The 18,155-nt window shown below is 44.7% G+C and overlaps 1 protein-coding gene across 1 annotated transcript in view; it reads right to left on the bottom strand.

Annotated features, from left to right (window-relative positions):
* Nucleotides 1–1,008: 1,008 nt before the first annotated feature.
* The window catches only part of LOC144104698 (membrane metallo-endopeptidase-like 1), a 32,363-nt gene continuing 15,216 nt past the window's right edge, over nucleotides 1,009–18,155 (bottom strand). The window contains exons 8-16 of the mRNA XM_077637849.1: nucleotides 10,841–10,950; nucleotides 8,949–9,007; nucleotides 6,605–6,656; nucleotides 5,883–5,950; nucleotides 4,858–4,988; nucleotides 4,212–4,277; nucleotides 3,496–3,600; nucleotides 3,304–3,380; nucleotides 1,009–1,108 (exon numbers count right to left, since the gene is read on the bottom strand). Coding sequence (XP_077493975.1) covers nucleotides 1,009–1,108; nucleotides 3,304–3,380; nucleotides 3,496–3,600; nucleotides 4,212–4,277; nucleotides 4,858–4,988; nucleotides 5,883–5,950; nucleotides 6,605–6,656; nucleotides 8,949–9,007; nucleotides 10,841–10,950 — 768 coding nt within the window. The remainder of the gene's footprint in view (nucleotides 1,109–3,303; nucleotides 3,381–3,495; nucleotides 3,601–4,211; nucleotides 4,278–4,857; nucleotides 4,989–5,882; nucleotides 5,951–6,604; nucleotides 6,657–8,948; nucleotides 9,008–10,840; nucleotides 10,951–18,155) is intronic.

Genomic DNA, 18,155 nt, shown 5'->3' on the forward strand with positions numbered 1-18,155 from the left:
TCGTTGGCTTCGGGGCTGGCTCATCTTCTTCATTCCAATATATATATATATATATATATATATATATATATATATATATATATATATATATATATATATATATATGTTACGAACGTAGGTTGCGTTGGCTCCGCAGAATAAAGATTGAAGAGAAGTGGGCACTTCTACAAAGACACTTTTATTTATCAACGTTTCGACCGCGGTGCTCGACCACGATTGCATGAAAATAGGTCCACGGCATCGCTCGGAGTGCCTCTTTCGAGTGCAATTGGCGGCTACGTTCTCCAGTTGTATCTGAGTACAGTGGCTTTTGGTTAATTTGGACCGCAACACTTTCTACGAAAATTCCCAAATAATTGGTTTAAAATTGTGAAAATATTTTTAGTAATCCATAGCCTTGCAACGAATGCAAATTACAAAATTATTTTGAAATCCACATGGCATGTATTCGACATAGAAGAAACTTACACTTTCAGTCATGTTTTCCGCGCCTGGCAGCCGCTGGCCTAAAACCTTTTTTTCTGAATAAACTCACTCATATATAAGGATTTATTTCACGCGCAATAACATCGCAAAATTCTCGTACCCTTTGAAAAAATTCATTAAGTTGTCTGACGTTGGGGCGTCCTCCACTTTAGACACGCCATCCGATCATAGTTTACACGTTTATGAATTAGGTTTTCTTGCAGAATCTGAAATGTTTTAAGGCACGAATTTGCAGAAATATTAAAACTTGGCATTACGTATGTATCTATTCACAGGATAAATTTGAGCTCCAAGCGTAATTTTGTTTCTGAGAAACTCCTGCTTCTCTTCGTCTTAATGTGTGCCTGATAATTTTTTACGGTGTTTTGTAAAGAGCCAGACAGAAAAACAAACAAACAAAAACGCTGAGCAGGAAAACCGTGCAGGCATGTATTCTTGCAGAAACAGGTAACAACGGTCGAAGATATATCTCGCGTCTCCAACATCGCTGTCGTTCTTTCTGGTTTCTTCTGTAAGTCAGCATCACCAAAGAGTACACCTTCGTGCCCGGTTCATCTTGGAATTGGCCGAGCAGTTGAATACGGTGCTGAAAGCTTGCATGTTAGACATTGGCACGTTGACTCTAGAGTAAAAAAAAATACATTCCTTTCAGAGCGGCCAGATACCATCACGAGCACTGGGATATATGGATACTTAGTGTTTAGCCTATTTACTATGTTGGTGACCGTTGCTTTGTGGCTGAGAAAGTGTCTCTTGACATGGCTTATTGATAATGGCTACCGCTTTCTTCCCGCTCTGTCTTAACTACTGTCTAGCTTTTCTTTATCAATCCTTTTCTGTTTGCCTATTTCTAATTTCTGGGAACATTCTTCTTTCACTCTCACCTTCCTCCCTTCCCTTAGGACGCGGTTCCGGTGCCCACCAATATATGTGAGATACTGTGCTATTTCCTTAGTAGAAGTAGTGGCAGTAGCAGTAGTAGTAGTCGTAGTAGTATTAGTAGTAGTAGTAGTAGTAGTAGTAGTAGTAGCAGGAATATTAGCATGAGCAGCAGCAGCAGCAGTAGCAGTAGTAGAAGAAGTAGCAGTAGTAGTAGTAGTAGTAGTATTAGTAGTAGTAGTAGTAGTAGTAGTAGTAGTAGTATTAGTAGTAGTTGTAGTAGTAGCAGCAGCAGCAGTAGCAGTAGTAGTCAGCGTAAGTAACCATTCAGAGGGTGCTTGCGATAGAAAGAGGAGGGTATCGTGGGAGCAAACAATTAAATTATCGGTGCGTTGTTGCTACCCGTGGTTACCGTGGAACGAGGATGATATTTGAGAGTGGGCTCTACTCTAAAAAGTATTCTTGCATGTGTAATCACACAGTTATGCTATTCAGGGCGTAGTTATCCGCTCGTTGTATTTTTATTTTTTTAGTGCTCAGGAATTCTTGGCGAGTGTTTCGACGTGATTGTGCCCCATGTACGTCACAGCTACAGTAGAAAGGATCCGACTGGCTGTAGTAACTCGTGTTTGTGTGCTTATCAGCGATTGCGATGCTCAAGTCGCGAATGGTTACACGGTTGTAATGAGGCTAATTCTGATGTAGGATGAACAGTCCATGTTGATTAACACACAACCACCGCCTCACAACCACCGCTTCGCGGGAAACTGCAGCACTGCGCGGCTAACTAGAATGCCATTCGTTTACGTGATTGTCACCTTGCACCAACACAAGTAAAAATGGCTGATGAAAGCCCATTGGTTCTGCCATGTAATTGCCATGCATAACGAGCAGCAGCCTGAACCTCCGACATATGTAAAGATTTGGTATGTCACAGACTTATTAGGAAACATGCGAGGCACGAAAAAAAAACAGTGATGACTTTTCACAAATTTGAAAAATTCGCGCAACTGTTAATATGTTGGTATGCCTTACACATAACAATAAGAGTTTTGACAACGTCGAACGTTGAAAATCGTCTGGGTGATTGTACGCGGCCAGTGTTAGCAATTCCTTTCCCCCCTCCTATTAGAAGCTGCAAAAGTTCCAAGCAGCGATATTCGCACGTTTGCTCACCGGCTGCGGCGAAGGGAAAGAAGACGTTTGCGACTACGTTTAACGGGGATCCTCGCTTGCATACAGAAATATGCACGCAAGTGTGGAGTACTCACGAGATAGGTGCCGTTACTCCGCATATAGCCAGAATAACTGTGCATGTAGGCAGAGTAACGGTTAACTTTCAAACCCCGCTCCCCGAACAAATAGTTTCTATCCTCACTAAAGTCAGCTCCAGGATATGACATATATCTCACACTGTAAAACATCTTAAGAGTTATTTCACAACGCCCAGACGGGAGTAAAGCTCGTCGCAGATTTTCCATCTGCTGCCCCCAACCCATTTTCGATGGAAATAAAAACAATTGATGACGATACTGACGGACATTTAATAACCCGGCGTGAGCTGCTACTCTAACCAACAAAACGTATGACAGCATTTTCTGCCGTTTTCTGTCGCGTGACACACCACTGTGTCGTGGGAGAAGAGATCTTGTCGTGCGTTGCGTAGTGCGACAGAGCCTCGTGTCGTGTATTCTTCAACAGGGTGAGTTGTTGGGCTAGTTGGTGTTCGGATTTTACAGGCATATTTTTAGCGCAAAGGACGGGCTCATCTTGTCTGTATCTCGTCCCGTCCTTTGCGCTAAAAATATGCCTGTAAAATCGTGTATTCTGTCGCACGACAAAGGTGGCAGTAGTGGGTATGCTGATTGATATGGAAATTAAAAAAACTTTCGTTTCTCATGCGCAATAATACTTTGAAGTGGCGCAGTCAGTTCTTACCTGTACTGGGCAGGGCTGTGTTCGTCGTACTGGATCAGCTGTCTGAGATACCCTGGCCGGATGTTACTGCACCATACCTGCGCGGATAGCGACGCCCATCGTCCATATGCATCCTCTATACATCAGAGAGAGAGGATTCAATCATGCGAAAGGGCACTGATCTTAAAGGCGACAGCCCGGGAATGCATATACCATTGCGTTTGAGAGGAAGAACAGCTTTTTTCCCGACAGGTGTTCCAGACCAGGTAAGCGAGTGTCAATGTTTCCACATTCGTCTTTTAGCAGTCTGTTGTACGCCTGAAAAATTAGGCAATTGTTTATATATTCCATCGCCTTGTACATGTCCAGCTGACTTCACTCACTGGCTAGTGAACGCACACTCGCACGCCGACACTCCCCCCCCCCCCCCACACACACACAGAAAGCACACACGATATCTCTGCGATGCGATGCGGGTTGTAGGTTTGAATTTAAAACATTAGTTCTGGAGATATGAAGCCAGCAGTCCCCGAAATGAAAGAAAACATAAGGAAATGCTTCTCTTCTTTCAATTTGCGGCGTTAATATATGGCCAAATAATTGCGCAATTATTTAATGACTGAAAGATAATTGATTCCAAAGAAGAAGAAAACGACCTTATGCTGTTGGTGGGATCCTGACCCTCGACCTCTTCTCGTACTGTTCTCTATAGTGTGCAAACGAGTTCTACCCTCAGTCTTTCCAGACCATTGACAGAAATATACAAATTATTGCGATTATTTGTGCTTCAACCATCACTAAGGTTAAAGGAAGAAGAGTTATGGCATAATGAACAGAAAGTAAAAACGAGTGTCAGCATCGTATATTGTTTGTTTTTTTTTCTAAATAAATTTACGCAATACGACGCGGGTGGACTCAGTGAAACTTACCTTGAAGGCCATTCGAAGACCGCCGTTGTCGGCAATATTTTCGCCCAATGTGTTTTTGCCATTAAGCTGCATGAAGTGAGAGAAAATGCATCGTTGACTTCGGGTGGGCATTGACTGGAAGAATTAACCTAGGTGCGCAAAGAGAACTGTGGCAGAAGCCCCTACTCCCTAGCGTCCTACTTAGAAGTTGTTCCTACGTTGTTCGGTGCACACCATATAAGAAAGTCTATAGAATCTGCCTCCTGTAATAATTCCACGTAGGCCAGAAAATGCAGTTTATATATCCTGTCTAATCTTGAACTACAAGATATTGTAGGACTCAACGTGTTTACGTAAAAACAATTTATATAGTTATATGATTGGGTCAATGCGAAAAGACAAACATAACTAAGCCTTAGAGAAGACGCACGCGTGCCATGTTTACTCGTCTATACACATCACTAAATTTCCAGACACCACAAGAACGGTTGAGGTGTTCTATGTAGTATTTCTAGAATGCATTTTTTCTTTACCTAAGGCTTCTGCATCGCGAAAACAAAGCATGAGGAACAGGCCCATCCATTCACACGGAAGCAGTTTCCACAGAATGCACGTGCAGTGTATAGGTCATGAACGTGTAGGGACAGCAAACGTTGCGAACCCTCACCGTCATGTTGGTTGCTTGATCGGTGATGTTTCCGTACTGGTATTCGAAGCATTTAGCCTTCTTCTCAAAATGAGTGCGGGTAGAGTTTGTCCACCACTCTTGAAGTGCACCCTCAGCGTCGAACTGGCTCCCTGCAAGGGCGGGTGTCAGATAAGTGACGTTAACGAAGCTCAAATGATCATAACTGATTTTACTCGAATACATAAGGGATAACTTTGCTCTGTTCGTCAAATGGTTAGGGTAACCTCCAAAGATAGAGTGTATTTGTAACAAGAGAGTAATTATTCATTGGCACCCACGCAAGCTCAGCCATTTGGCTAGAAAGGAAAACTATACAGCTTTCTCAGATCCTTCGCAGTTAAACAAAAATTGTCCTGGTCCGGCGTTCGAACCCAGGGCCACCGCTTCACAGGAGCAGCCGCACTACCAACTGAGCTAACGGGGACGGTTTGATGTGTGTTTTGCTTATAATCACATGCCATGTTTTGGTCGAACCCTTCGTTAAACACCTTTAGCCTACCGTGTACCATGTTACCGTTACCGAATTGCCGACAGCCCGCCAGCCGCTGCAGAGCACGCGCCGATTGGTTCCGATCCTGCAAGCGCGCGAGAGGAGCCTTCCAGCTGCCGGGTTCCTGGCGCCATCTGGCGCCGTCAAGGCAATTTACGCGTGCGCGAGGCTCCGGTACCGGTAAGGGTAACACGCTACGCGGTATGCTAAAGGTGTCTATTAACAGCACTGAATCCGCGTAGACACAGCATGGCATGGTTGCAGCAAAACTAATTGTAAAAAAGTTTCTCAGGTTTTCATATTAAACGTCATAATACGCCTTGATGATGAAATTAGAGCAAAGGGATAACTGCACTTAACATACCCTATTGATAATGGATTCCCTAGAGCAGTTTTTTTTTTATCTTCGAGTTCCAGTGGACAAGCGATTGGTGTGACGTACTCGGCGGTGGATTTTCATCAAATAAGAGAAGCACCTAAGAAATCTCTCATTGGACTTTTTCATACCACTCACCCGAGTCGTCGAAGCCATGTGTCATTTCGTGGCCAACCACCATTCCAATGGCTCCAAAGTTGAGTGAGCTGTGGGCGAAATAAAGGCAGTGCTCACATAAGCGTTACTATTTACTGACGTCTATCCTCGGGACGCGCTGTCCATGATTTTAAAAGTGTTTTATTGAGAAAGCACTACATGGCTTATCGGAAACCAACGTCGGCGCTGAACAGCAGCAGTAGTACCAAAAATCTTAAAACACGTCACTGCACTCTAAACAAAAATGAGTATATAAGGTGGAAGCTCTCCCTAGCGCACATCCTTTTATAAAGAGGAGTAGGGTTGAGGACAGCGTACTCTTTTTTCACTCCCTTTTAACTCTCTTTCCCTCTCTTGTGCTTAGAGTGCGCGATGTTCTACCGCAGTGTCTGTGCTCGGTGCGCGATGCCACAAACGTGAACAAATGCGGGAGGACCCTCAAAGCATTTAATACGAGCGCTAGCTAAAGTCTCTGGAGAAAAACTGTTTTTCTTCTTGCAGTTTTGCACTTTCCCAGCGAACTACTGCGCTGAAATGTACGATTGCCAACTCCAAATGAGAAAATTTTGTCGTTGCCGCAGTCACTGTGCTGTTGAGGGGGATCAACTAAGTCTCTAGATTTCTGTAGGACAACGCTTCTTTTTGTTATAGAGCGAAAGCTGAATCTAAAGGTTATTGAGACTTGAAAGAATCCCGTGGCTTACCGCGGCAGTCCGTGCTGGTAGAAGACGCCTTGAAGGATTCCTGCCGGGTACACTGCAAGGTGCACGATGCGAATGTCTTATTTCTCCAGTTAATTGTGCGCCGCGTGTGGGCCTTGCCTTCCACAGTTACTAGCAGCTAGTTTCGGCTCTTATATGAAGACTAAAAAACACAGGGACACATTAGTTCTATTATGTGTTGACACTGCGACGGTATTCGAAGCTGTTGGTGACTTTGACGCGAGTGATTAGTGGGGCAGTTAAGAGGCCAAGGTTGCTCTTGCCGAGGTCTTAACGTACACCACATGCCACCTGCGGCGTTTGGAAGGTGGAGTCTACGCGCAGACAAACCTGGTCTGGTGACGTCACTTCCAGTCAAATGCCGTCACTTACCTCCAGCTAGCAGCCATTCTCCGATCTGGCGAGATTACTTCCTAGCAGGTGACGTAACGTCCCTCCAGTCAATGGGAATTCAAAGTAAATGTCAAAGTATTTATTCAGACAACGCATGGTACATTCGCCTAGGGCGTAGACCAAAAGGCTAATGGATGACTGACAAAGAGTCTGCGCCCTTCTTGCTTGCATTCCAGAGCACAAGACATTCAGCGCATAAAATAAACTGAAAACGAGATGGAAATACAGAGTGGTTTGTTAACATTCTCCCTACTTCGTTTCTCCGTTCTGCTTGGTGACGTCATTGATAACGCGACTGCCGGCGAGCCAATCAGTAATTTTCTGGATAGCCCTATCGTGCTTCGCCTCTCTCTCGCATCTGGCGGCATCGACATAATCAGCTCACACGTCAGACATCTACACGCTAGCGCATTTCACCTACCCATGCTGTCGAATATTGAACAGATAAACCGTAGTCGGACAGCTGTACAGCCAAAACGGCAACATATTGTGATCGGTACTGTTGCCGTGTTTGGCAACCGCGTTTGCCGTGTGGTTTTTAATTAGTGCATTTGTCGTATTTAATGTGCGACAATTCTAGTACTCTCTATCACGGTGCTCTCTATTATGGCTACCGACAACTAGAATTCAATGCCCGATGTACTCTGTGTGTATGTTTCGATTTCTAATTAGTGGCTTGTCTATACACTCATTTTATGTACGAATATGTGTACCTCTATAGCGGCTATTTAGTTCTTCTAGCATCCTTACTATGTGTTTAGGTCATCTATTTTATACATTCTCGATCGAGATCAGTAAAAGCTCTTTCGTGCCCGTCAGCCACTGAAAACTGGCCCCCTACACTCGGCGCCTCGGCGAAGGTGGTAAAACAGGTACGAAGTACTGAGAGGCATTTGGAAAGGAATAATGGTGCCGGAGCTTACTTTTGGGAATGCGCTTTAATGCTTATGGGGACCAGTTCAGTCGGGACTGGAAATAAATTAGCGAGCTGCTGACAGATTAAGATCAGGTGGTTTCGGCAAAAACCACAAACGAGGAATTACAGGGGAATATGGGCTGGACATCGTTCGAAGCACGGGAAGCTCAGAGTGAAGTATTCTGTGAGGAATACCTTAACAAATTAGACGATAACAGGTGGGCACCTGAGGTATTTAAATACTTGCGTAGAAAAAGCGTTCATTCAGAGTGGCGGAAAAGAACTAAGAAACTCAGCAGAAAGTATGAAGAGAACCAGGATGGAGATATAGAGAGCTTTAAACGACAGGGATAAAACGCAGATGTTCAGAAATGGATGAACCCAATGGAAAAAAAAGCAGGCTCTAAACCCTCATAGAAAACGGAAAAGGCAAATTAGAAGGGGATCGTTCAATGACAACTCAGTAGGCAGCGCCCTACCCTTTCAAGCGAGATGAGGGTGTCTTAGAACATGAAGCTAGAAAAATAAATTTAACCAAGAAGACACATATGCTGGGAGCGGTACATTCTTAGAAATAATTGAACACATGCATTTTACTAGAATGTGGCAATATCCATCCAGACATCGATACAGGCACAGTCACCCTCCCTGAGACCCTAGGCCTTAGAGTCAATGTATGTAATCTGACGGAATCTGTAGCAGACGTTCGCATAAAAGCGATTGGAAGATTGTTGTCCGAAAAAGCAGGCAGGTGAAGTAGGGATGCATGTTCAGTATTAAAAACTGGTCAAACGTGAAGATAATAAATTTTTCATGTAACAAAAAATGGCGAATTTATAGGTAATGCCGTTAAACCTGACAGGTTGGTGACAAAAATATAAAGAAAAAGAAATACCGAGCATGGTGGCACCACTAGCCCCCCCACCCCCCCGTTTCAAAGGGGGCATTCCTAATCGCAATTCATCGAAGCGCTAACAGCTATCTAGCAGGTATTGCTGCAAAACGTTACGTGTTTACCCATTTCGTTGTTGGTTGGGTTGTAAAAGGCGTTCACGACAGCAGGACCGACAATCCAACTGCAATGAGAAAAAAAGTAAAGCTTTCTGGGATGCATTGTAAAAAAAAGTGGAGCCGTTAGGCATAACTTTCCAAGTGTTATTTATCACCACCAGCCTGATTACGCCCACTGCTGGGCAAAGGCCTCTTCCATGTCTTCCCAATTAACCCTGTCATTTGCCAGCTGCACCCACCTTACTTCTGCAAACTTCTTAATAGGACCCATCCACATAATTTTCTGCCGCCCCATGCTACGCTTGCTTCACTTGGAATCCACTCCGTTACCCTAATGGACCAGCGGTTATCTTGGCTTCGCATTACATGCCCTGCCCAAGCCCATTTCTTCCTCTCGAATTCGAGTAGGATGTTATTAACACACGTTTGTTCCCTCACCCACTCTGTCCGCTTCCGATCTCTTAACGTTCACTTATCAGTTTTCCTTCTATGGCACGCTGCGTTGTCCTTAGCTTAAGCTGAACCCTTTTCGCTAGCCTGCACGTACGTTTCTGCCCCGTAGGTGAGTGTTGGTTAGATATTGCTGTTGTATACTTTTCTATTGGGGGATATTGGCAAACTGCCACTCATGATCTGAGAGCACCTGCTATATGCGCTCCGCCCCATTTTTATTCTAGATGTTAAAGCCGCCAGATCCAATGGGGCCCTGGCATAGGGGCTCCACCTGCTGAAGAGAGCGAAGATATCGCAAGATAAAGACGACCTCTGAACACTGAAGTGTATAGAAACTACAGCAATAAAGTTTTTCCTATCCTATCCTATCTAGTCATTCACTGTGCTGTGTCTATTGATGTGTTCCTCAGCGTCATCTGGTGGCTCTGTACTCTGTTATCAAAGCTGCACGTGGCGTGCTTCTCTTTGCGTCTCCGAATTCTTTACGCGAAGCAATACTTCGGCAGCTCACGGCGGTACGCTGCTCGTTGTCATGATCTCCGCTTGTGGCGCTGTTATCGCTATCGACCTCGGACACACGCTGAAGCCGCATTGCCATCGCTCAGATTATCAATGCGTGATAGTTTACGAATGGCACCTCTTTGTTTCGCTGAAAAAAACTGTTTACAGTAGCGAAATTCAAAGGAAGAACTGTTCCTTGTCTGATTAGAAGTTCTCGGCGACGTTTTATAAAATAGCGGCTCACTTCTTGAGAGACAATAGTTTTTCCCCATACAAAAAATCCTATGGGCGTCTATGGAAAAAGCTGTCCGTCTATGGCCTTTTATGAACGTCTATAAGCACCCATAGAGGTGCTTATTGCCAGCTATTGAAAAATCTATGGCACTAAAGCTATAGCTTTGGAACCATTCAATTGTCTTAAGCTCTCCATAGAAAAATATATCAGCCTGTGTAGACAGCTATAGACAGAAATAGGAAAGGTCTATAGCTATTTGGGCCAAAATTCTATAGCCGGCCATAGGAGATTTTTTGTATGGGTCTACTCGTCCTGTGGGTCGCATTGTGCTCCAGGGGCAAGGAAATCAGAAAAGAGGCTGCCAGACGAGCAGGCGCACGAAATGGAAATGCTATACAAAATTGTTATCGCAGAATACCGGGCCACCATGCGGAGCCCGGATGCTGTTTACTTGTCTCTTGCGTGTTCCGGATACTTCTCTCTCCGACAGTATTTGAGTTAGGGCTATCCTTATTACCTGCCCGTTAACCCGTCTTTCATTCTACTCTGCGCCGATTAATGATTAGATATGTAGTCATTTTTATAGAAAAGGCGTCACATTAAGCAAAAAGGCTTGATTATTCTTTTGATTTGCTGTTTTTGAGTGAACCGGTAGTGTTTTCACTGTGGGCAGCCCAAAAAATCTTGCGCCAGGAGAGCAACCACTTACGCGGCTTTGTCGTACGGCTGTCGCAGCTTGAGCATTTCCCGCGTCCATTGGTTATTCTGTATCCAAAGCAATATTTGCGCGAAGGAACAATTTTGACATAGCTGAGGTACCTGCAGAAAAAAGAAGTGTATAGGTCTTGAACAGCTAGGCCATTACGTAATCGTTCTATACGGGATGTTTCGCCTAATTAAGACTTTACACAATTTTTAAAAATTGGCTTTTTGAGTTGGAAGAGCGCTTTTTTGGCATAGCATTGTCAGCTGTGTAGCGCGTCAGAATACAGCAAAGATGGGCGGACTAGCAGGCTGGTAAATAATACTGAATAGTTAATTTTTTAACTATTATTGGTAGCCTCTCTTTTTATTGAGAGGCGTATAGCCCACCATACGTAATATCCACATCAGTTATCAAGATTTCAAAAACGCGGTCACCCTCGGCGCTGTGGCCCAATAAATTTCGGCTATTTCGAAGAGTTACGTGCACTAGAGAGGTTTCGTTTCCTGCAAGCTTCTCAAAAGCGCATGCATTTCGACTCCGGGATCTGGCGCCGACATGGCAGCCAGACGCTTACATCTTGTTCTTCTTCACGTGCTGCAAATGATGGCGATTTTCGATGCTGCCGCGATGTCGACGTGCCTGCCAATGAACGGAGCCGCTTCTACCGAGCAAGTCTGTTCTGCTGACCTGGCTTTTTTGGGTGACGCTTCGCCGTTGGACTTCACAGCGCTACCGGCGCTCGAACGCTTCATCGACTGGCAACCCTGGAACCTTCCGCACAAGCATGACCTACATAAGCAGCTGTTGTACCCAGCCACTCCGGGATCTGGCGCCGACATGGCAGCCAGACGCTTACATCTTGTTCTTCTTCAGGTTTGTTACTCTTACCTTTCTGTTAATGGCAAACCGTTTAGGAAGTCGACGCCAGACCCCAACTTTGCTGTGTGCATGTTTTTACGCCTTCTGTACGACGTGTGCGCGAGCTGTTCAGGATACATAGGTTTGGTTCAAAGAAAGCTTTTGCTTGCGGGAGACGTAGAGCAAAACCCTGGGCCTCTGTCTGCTGAGCAGGAAAAGCAGATGTTCGATACTATCATGACAATACCTGTGATACAGCAGCAACAGACCGAAATATTGGACGAACTACGTTCCATTCGGCTTGAGCAAAAGAATCTCGAAGAAAAACTAACAAAACTCGCAGAAAAAGTCAAGAGCGTTGAAGATAATGTGTCACTGGTGCTCCCGCTAAAGCCTGAAGTAGAAAGATTATCTCAAAATTCCCAGAAACTTGCTGTCGCGTGCACGGCCCTCGAGTCATCGCATGATGACCTGGAGAACCAATCACGAAGAAACAACTTAATATTCTACGGCATCCATGACAAAGAAACCGAATCGTGGGAACAGTCTGAGACTAAAATTATCTCTTTTTGCGCTGAAAAGTTAAAACTTTCCGTTGACGCCGCTGCCATTGAAAGAGCGCACAGACTAGGAAGATATGCGCCCGACAAGCACAGACCCCTGATCGTTAAATTTTTGTCCTTTAAAGAAAAGAATCGTGTTCTTTCAAATGCTGCCAAACTAAAAGATACTGACTGGGCGATAAGCGAGGACTATTCGGCCAAAGTACGGCAACAAAGAAAAAAGCTCATGCAGTTTGGTAAGGCACGCGGCGGAAAGTTGAAACTCCGGTTTAATAAGCTAAACCTGGACAACAAAACCTATATGTACAACATTGAAACAGACGATATCACTTGTGTAAACCAATAGCCATCACCGAGGCTTTTAGCTAGCCCACAAACTGCTATTAAAAATGAACTTGTCTGTATTGTTGTTAATTGCCGCAGTCTAAAAAACAAAACTGACCAATTCCTCTCACTCTTACAAATGACGAGCGCACATGTGGTAATTGGAACCGAGTCATGGCTGGACAGCAACATAAGTGATGGTGAAATATTTCCTCCATCCTATACCACGTATAGGAAGGATCGCAATGTGCGCGGTGGTGGTGTGTTCATCCTCGTTCATAGCAGTTTGAGAAGCGTGCCTGTTAACTTAGACAACGATTCCTCTGAAGCTGTCTGGTGCAGGGTACGGCTGGGCGATGGTACTTCTTTGGCAATTGGCTCTTTTTATAGGACGCCCGGTTCAACCTGCGCACAGCCATTTTTAGAACTTAGCAACACATTATTAGCCTTAGACGCAACACATATTATCCTTGCCGGTGATTTTAATATGCCCAGCGTAGAATGGTCTTGTTTTAAACCAGTAATTCGCACTGCATCCCTCTTGTATACCGCTTTCCGTGAAGTAATTGATGCTCACTCATTATTTCAGTTTGTTCAAACCCCTACCAGACTCGGCCTTACCAGTGCTAATGTGCTAGACTTGTTTTTCTGCAATGACCCTAGCCTAGTCTCGTCTGTCATAACGCTGCCAGGCATAAGCGACCATGATGTAGTTTTAGCAAAAGTATCCTGTAATGCTATGAAGACCCACCACACCCAACCACGCAAAGTGTCTTTTTATGAAAAGGGGATTATGCTTCGCTATCACAGGAACTCGACGCATTTTTTCCTGAGTTTCTTTCACATCAGCCATCCCTGAATATTGATTCCTTCTGGAACTTGTTTAAAACTAAAATTTTGTCACTGACGCAGACTTTCATCCCATCCCGCTTGATTTCAGCCAAGCGTCGTGACGATATGCATTGGATGAATAGACAGTTGCGGGCAATGATCAACCGGCGGAAACGGCTCTTTCGCAGATATTGTGATACGCCGGCACTAACTTTGTACTCCGAGATGAAAAAGCAAACTAAGAACTTATCGAAAGAAATCCGTAAAGCGAAAAGAGCATACTTCAGCACACTAGGCCAACAACTAAATACAAACCCAAAGGCAGTCTGGAAATATGTTAAAAATAAGAGAAACAGCAGGGTCTCTGCGCCTGATATACTAGACGCAACTGATTTTGGAAGGGATTCAAAAGGTAAAGCGAGAAGTTTCAATCTTTATTTCCAATCGGTGTTTTCCGATCCCATTAATACACATACTGACTTTCAATCTTCCAGCACCCTGACCAGAATGAATGACGTAGAAATTTCTGAACGGGGGATCATGCTTTTATTACAGAAAATTAAAGTTACATCAGCACCAGGGCCTGACAACATTTCCAATTACGTTTTGAAAAATTGTGCAGCTTCAGTTGCCCCGTATCTCGTTGCATTATTTCAGAAATCGTTAGAGAATTCTTCTTTGCCCCTTGACTGGAGAAGTGCCAATGTCGTTCCGATTCATAAGAGTGGTGATAAAACTAAAACATGTAACTATAGGCCCATATCGCGGACGAGCGTGTCGTGCAAAACACTGGAACATGTCATTTATACTCAGTTAATTAGCCATCTACAAAACAATAGTTTTTTCTGTTCGACACAACATGGATTTAGGTCCGGCTTCTCATGTGAAACACAGCTCGTGGAATTCACACATGACATTTCTGTTTCCTTAAACTCCGCCGGTCAGGTAGATTGTATATTTTTAGATTTTCGAAAAGCGTTCGATTTAGTTGCTCACAACCTATTGTTACAGAAGCTTTCAAAATTAAATATTCCTACCTCACTCTTATCCTGGATTTAGGCGTATCTTGCGGAAAAGAGACAGTGCGTGGTTATCGACGGTGTCAGCTCGGAAAGTGTGGGTGTAACTTCAGGTGTTCCGCAGGGGTCGGTTTTGGGCCCTCTTCTATTTCTCATTTTTATAAATGACCTCACTAGTAACATTTCAAGTATAATCAGACTTTATGCTGATGACTGTTGTATCTACCGCAATATTTCTTCTGAAGCAGATGCAATTTCACTACAGCATGACCTCAACTCTGTATTCTCTTGGTGCAACAACTGGAATATGGCGCTAAACATCTCCAAATGTAATCTGGTCCGGTTTACAAAAAAGAAACAATTCCTCCAAACAGACTATTTCCTTGGTAGCACTGAATTATCCGCCGTTTCAACTTATAAGTACTTGGGAGTCTTTTTTTCTACTGACCTATCATGGAATACACACGTAAATTACATATCTGCTAAAGCCAGTCGCACATTAAACTTTCTCAGACGTAACTTTAAGGACGCTCCCCTTACGCTGAAGGAGACATTATACATGTCTACTGTACGTCCGATACTTGAGTATGCTTCCGCGGTTTGGGACCCGCATACAAAACTGAATATTGAGGAGCTGGAGCGCGTCCAGAAACGGGCTGCTAGGTTTGTGTCCGCCGATTACAATTTCCAAAAAAGTTCTTCTGGTTTGCGCGAGAAGTTGGGATGGCCGTTACTTGAAAACAGGCGCAAATATTTGAGACTCTCTTTCTTTTATAATGTGCTTAATAATAAAACTGGAATTCCAAAAGAGAAATACATTAGTGAACCCAGCTACATTTCCGCCCGCACTGACCACCCACTCAAGGTGTGCGAGTACAATTGCCGTATAAACGTATTTAAATATAGTTTTTTCCCACGAACAGTGCATGATTGGAACTGTCTCCCTTCGCGGGTCGCTACCGCTCCTCCTACATCGTTTCTGACAGATTTGCAAAGCCACCTGTCAATATAAGTGCAATAATTCTTGTCCGAGTGTATTATGTTTTAAGCAGTGCTGTATTTTAAAATGTATCTTTTTTTGTGTGTGTATGTGTGTGTTTAGGGTATGTTTGCCTTTCTACAATGGTTTTTATTTTGTTTGTTTGTTTGTTTTTGCTTCCGTGTGCATGGGTTTATTGTATTTTCTGTGTAGACCGCATCATTTGCCTATTATGTACTAGATGTTTGTTCTTATTTATGATGTTTCCCCCCTACAATAATGCCCCAATGAGGGCGCTGTAGGTACTGTGTATAAATAAATAAAATAAATAGATGTAGCTAAATTTTGTTCGTACACAGCTGCGATGGTAACCGCGTTCTCGGAATTCTAAAAACTGGTGTCGATATTAGGGTGGGCTACACGCCTCAGTAATTAGCCGGTAGCCTAACAGTAATCACTTTTATAGCGAAAGCTCCAATTCACGACCAAAGCTGCAAAAACCGGGCCATCGCTGAACCCTTTGACCTTGATTTTGAATAAATAAATAGATATTACCGCTCCTAGAATTCGAACCCGCGTCGGCGAGAACAGACCGGCTTCGCTGGCCCCTCATTGCACGAGAGCACTACGCCATGGCCGCAGCCGACCACACCTGGTGTTAAGCTGAAACACTCTACCGCGCTGTGCATTGCACATCGTCGTCTTCATCAGCTCCCATCTGCGGCGCGAACAGATCAGCTCAGCTTAACCTGGGTCTAATGTCATCGCCAGATATGCCGACGACCCAGCAAAGAAAACCGTGAGCCAGTCAGGCTAAACACGCGCTTTCCCATGTCTACTCTGTTTAACAACGTTCAAACCGTAACATATTTATTCTTTATTTTAATATTCTTTCTTCCCCTCTGACACTGTCTAACCCCCGTATTCACAAACTGGCCTTACTTTTACCTTACTTTATCTCGAAGGGCAACTTTCAGAAAGGTTACTGAAAGTGAAAGGTAAGGGAAAGGCCACGCTGTGTTTCAGAAATCCACCTTTCGGCAGCCTTAAGAAAGCGCCCTTACCCACAAAAGTAAGAGGTATGGTAACGAGGCTAAAGAAGTATTATTTCTTGCCGCATCAGTGGATGTACTGATAACTTGTTTTGTGTACTATAGAGAGCAGTTAAACATGTACTGTAGCTTTCATAATCATTCAGTAGACGAAATTAACTAGCCTGACTCAAATTTTTACGCATGTTTCCTCTTTGTCTAGCAACAATGTTAAGCAGCCGTCACTACAGAATATTTTGTTGAGTCGCCGTCAGTTTTTGTTTATTTTCGTGCGCCTCGATCGAGGTGTGCTGTGCTTGTTCGCGTTTTTTTTTTTTTGCGCTGAGCGTGAGAAATGGCCTTTTCTGAGGGTTGTAGGCCAATACGGAGATGCAGGTGGAAGTGAAAGCTTCGATAGAAGGAAATTTTATCCCGTAACCGCTTTGCTGCTGCTGCTGCTCCCTTGTGCTCCTCGCTCTCTGCAAGATCCACTGCTGAAGGCGTCGCGGAAATCCGGCATATCTTTATTTTATTATGGCACGGGTTTACAGTGAAGGGGTTGTGAGAGTAGTATTGTTAATATAGCGCTGGCATGTTCCGAAGCGCCCTCAGCTGCGGCATCAATGCGAAACTAGCTAGGCTTAGCGACGAGCAGGGCAGCTAGGAACCAGTGTAGTCCGTCGCCCGGAGCGCCCGTAGGCGGCGTCACTGCTGGAAGATGGGCTCTTCCGTAGGCATGCTGTCATTACTCGAATATTGCAGAGAGATTTTCCGATAGCATGGCGGTTTTGTTTTTCTGGTGCGAACGAGAAGTGCACCCAGCCGGCTGGCCGGCTGGCTAGCTGAATCCCGTGCGCCGGCGTCAAAAATTGAGCTGAAGGTTGTTCTTGACGTAAGTAATAAAACATGGGAGAGAAAAATGTCAACAATATATCATTTTTGTGAAGTACTAGCCAATACTGAGTTGCCGGTAAAAGTGACAACTGTGATACGAGCAAATTTCTTGCAAAAACTGCCTCGAAGCCTCCGCTGGCCCGCCGTTGCGGTCCGGCTCGCTTGCCGTCCGCCAGCTCGGGTGCCGAAGGCGTAGAGCAAATCGACCATATTTTTAGTTTATTTTGAAATGATGCTGCTGGCAGCACAGTAATATCAATAGTGCGCCATTATTACAGCGCAGGCAGTTTCCGAAGCGCTTTGCGCTGCTGCATCGATGCGAAACATGCTATAGGCCTAACGACGACCAGGCCAGCCGGGCGCAGTTCGTAGCGCGGCGTGCCCGCGGGTGGTGGTGTAGCCGAAAGCTCGCTACTTGCTCAGGCATGCTTTGTCACTGCTCGACGATAGTAGGCAGTGTTTTTGATAACATAGCTGTTTCGCCTTTTCTGGTGCGAACTTCAAAGCGTGACACCGGCCGTGGCCAGCGCTTGAGCCGAGCCGCGCATCGATGGTTGCCGATTGGAGTTTCCCTGCTTGCAGTGGGGCGGCAGTTCGCAAGCGGCGACTAGCGCGGCGCACTGAAAGTTTTCAAACATCTCTCTCCTTCTTTAGTTCTTGCATATCTTCGGTTTAGGGAAACTTGACAAGTGCCGGAAACAATGTTGCTACGATTACGGCGGATACAGCCGATACCACCGACAAGGATACATCGACAGGGTAGCCGGCGACAACTTGGAAGGGTCCCGCACCGTAAAAGCGAAGGGCGGTGTTGCAAAT

Source organism: Amblyomma americanum, chromosome 9 (genome assembly GCF_052857255.1).
Source record: "Amblyomma americanum isolate KBUSLIRL-KWMA chromosome 9, ASM5285725v1, whole genome shotgun sequence".
In the NCBI taxonomy this organism is placed as follows: domain Eukaryota; kingdom Metazoa; phylum Arthropoda; class Arachnida; order Ixodida; family Ixodidae; genus Amblyomma; species Amblyomma americanum.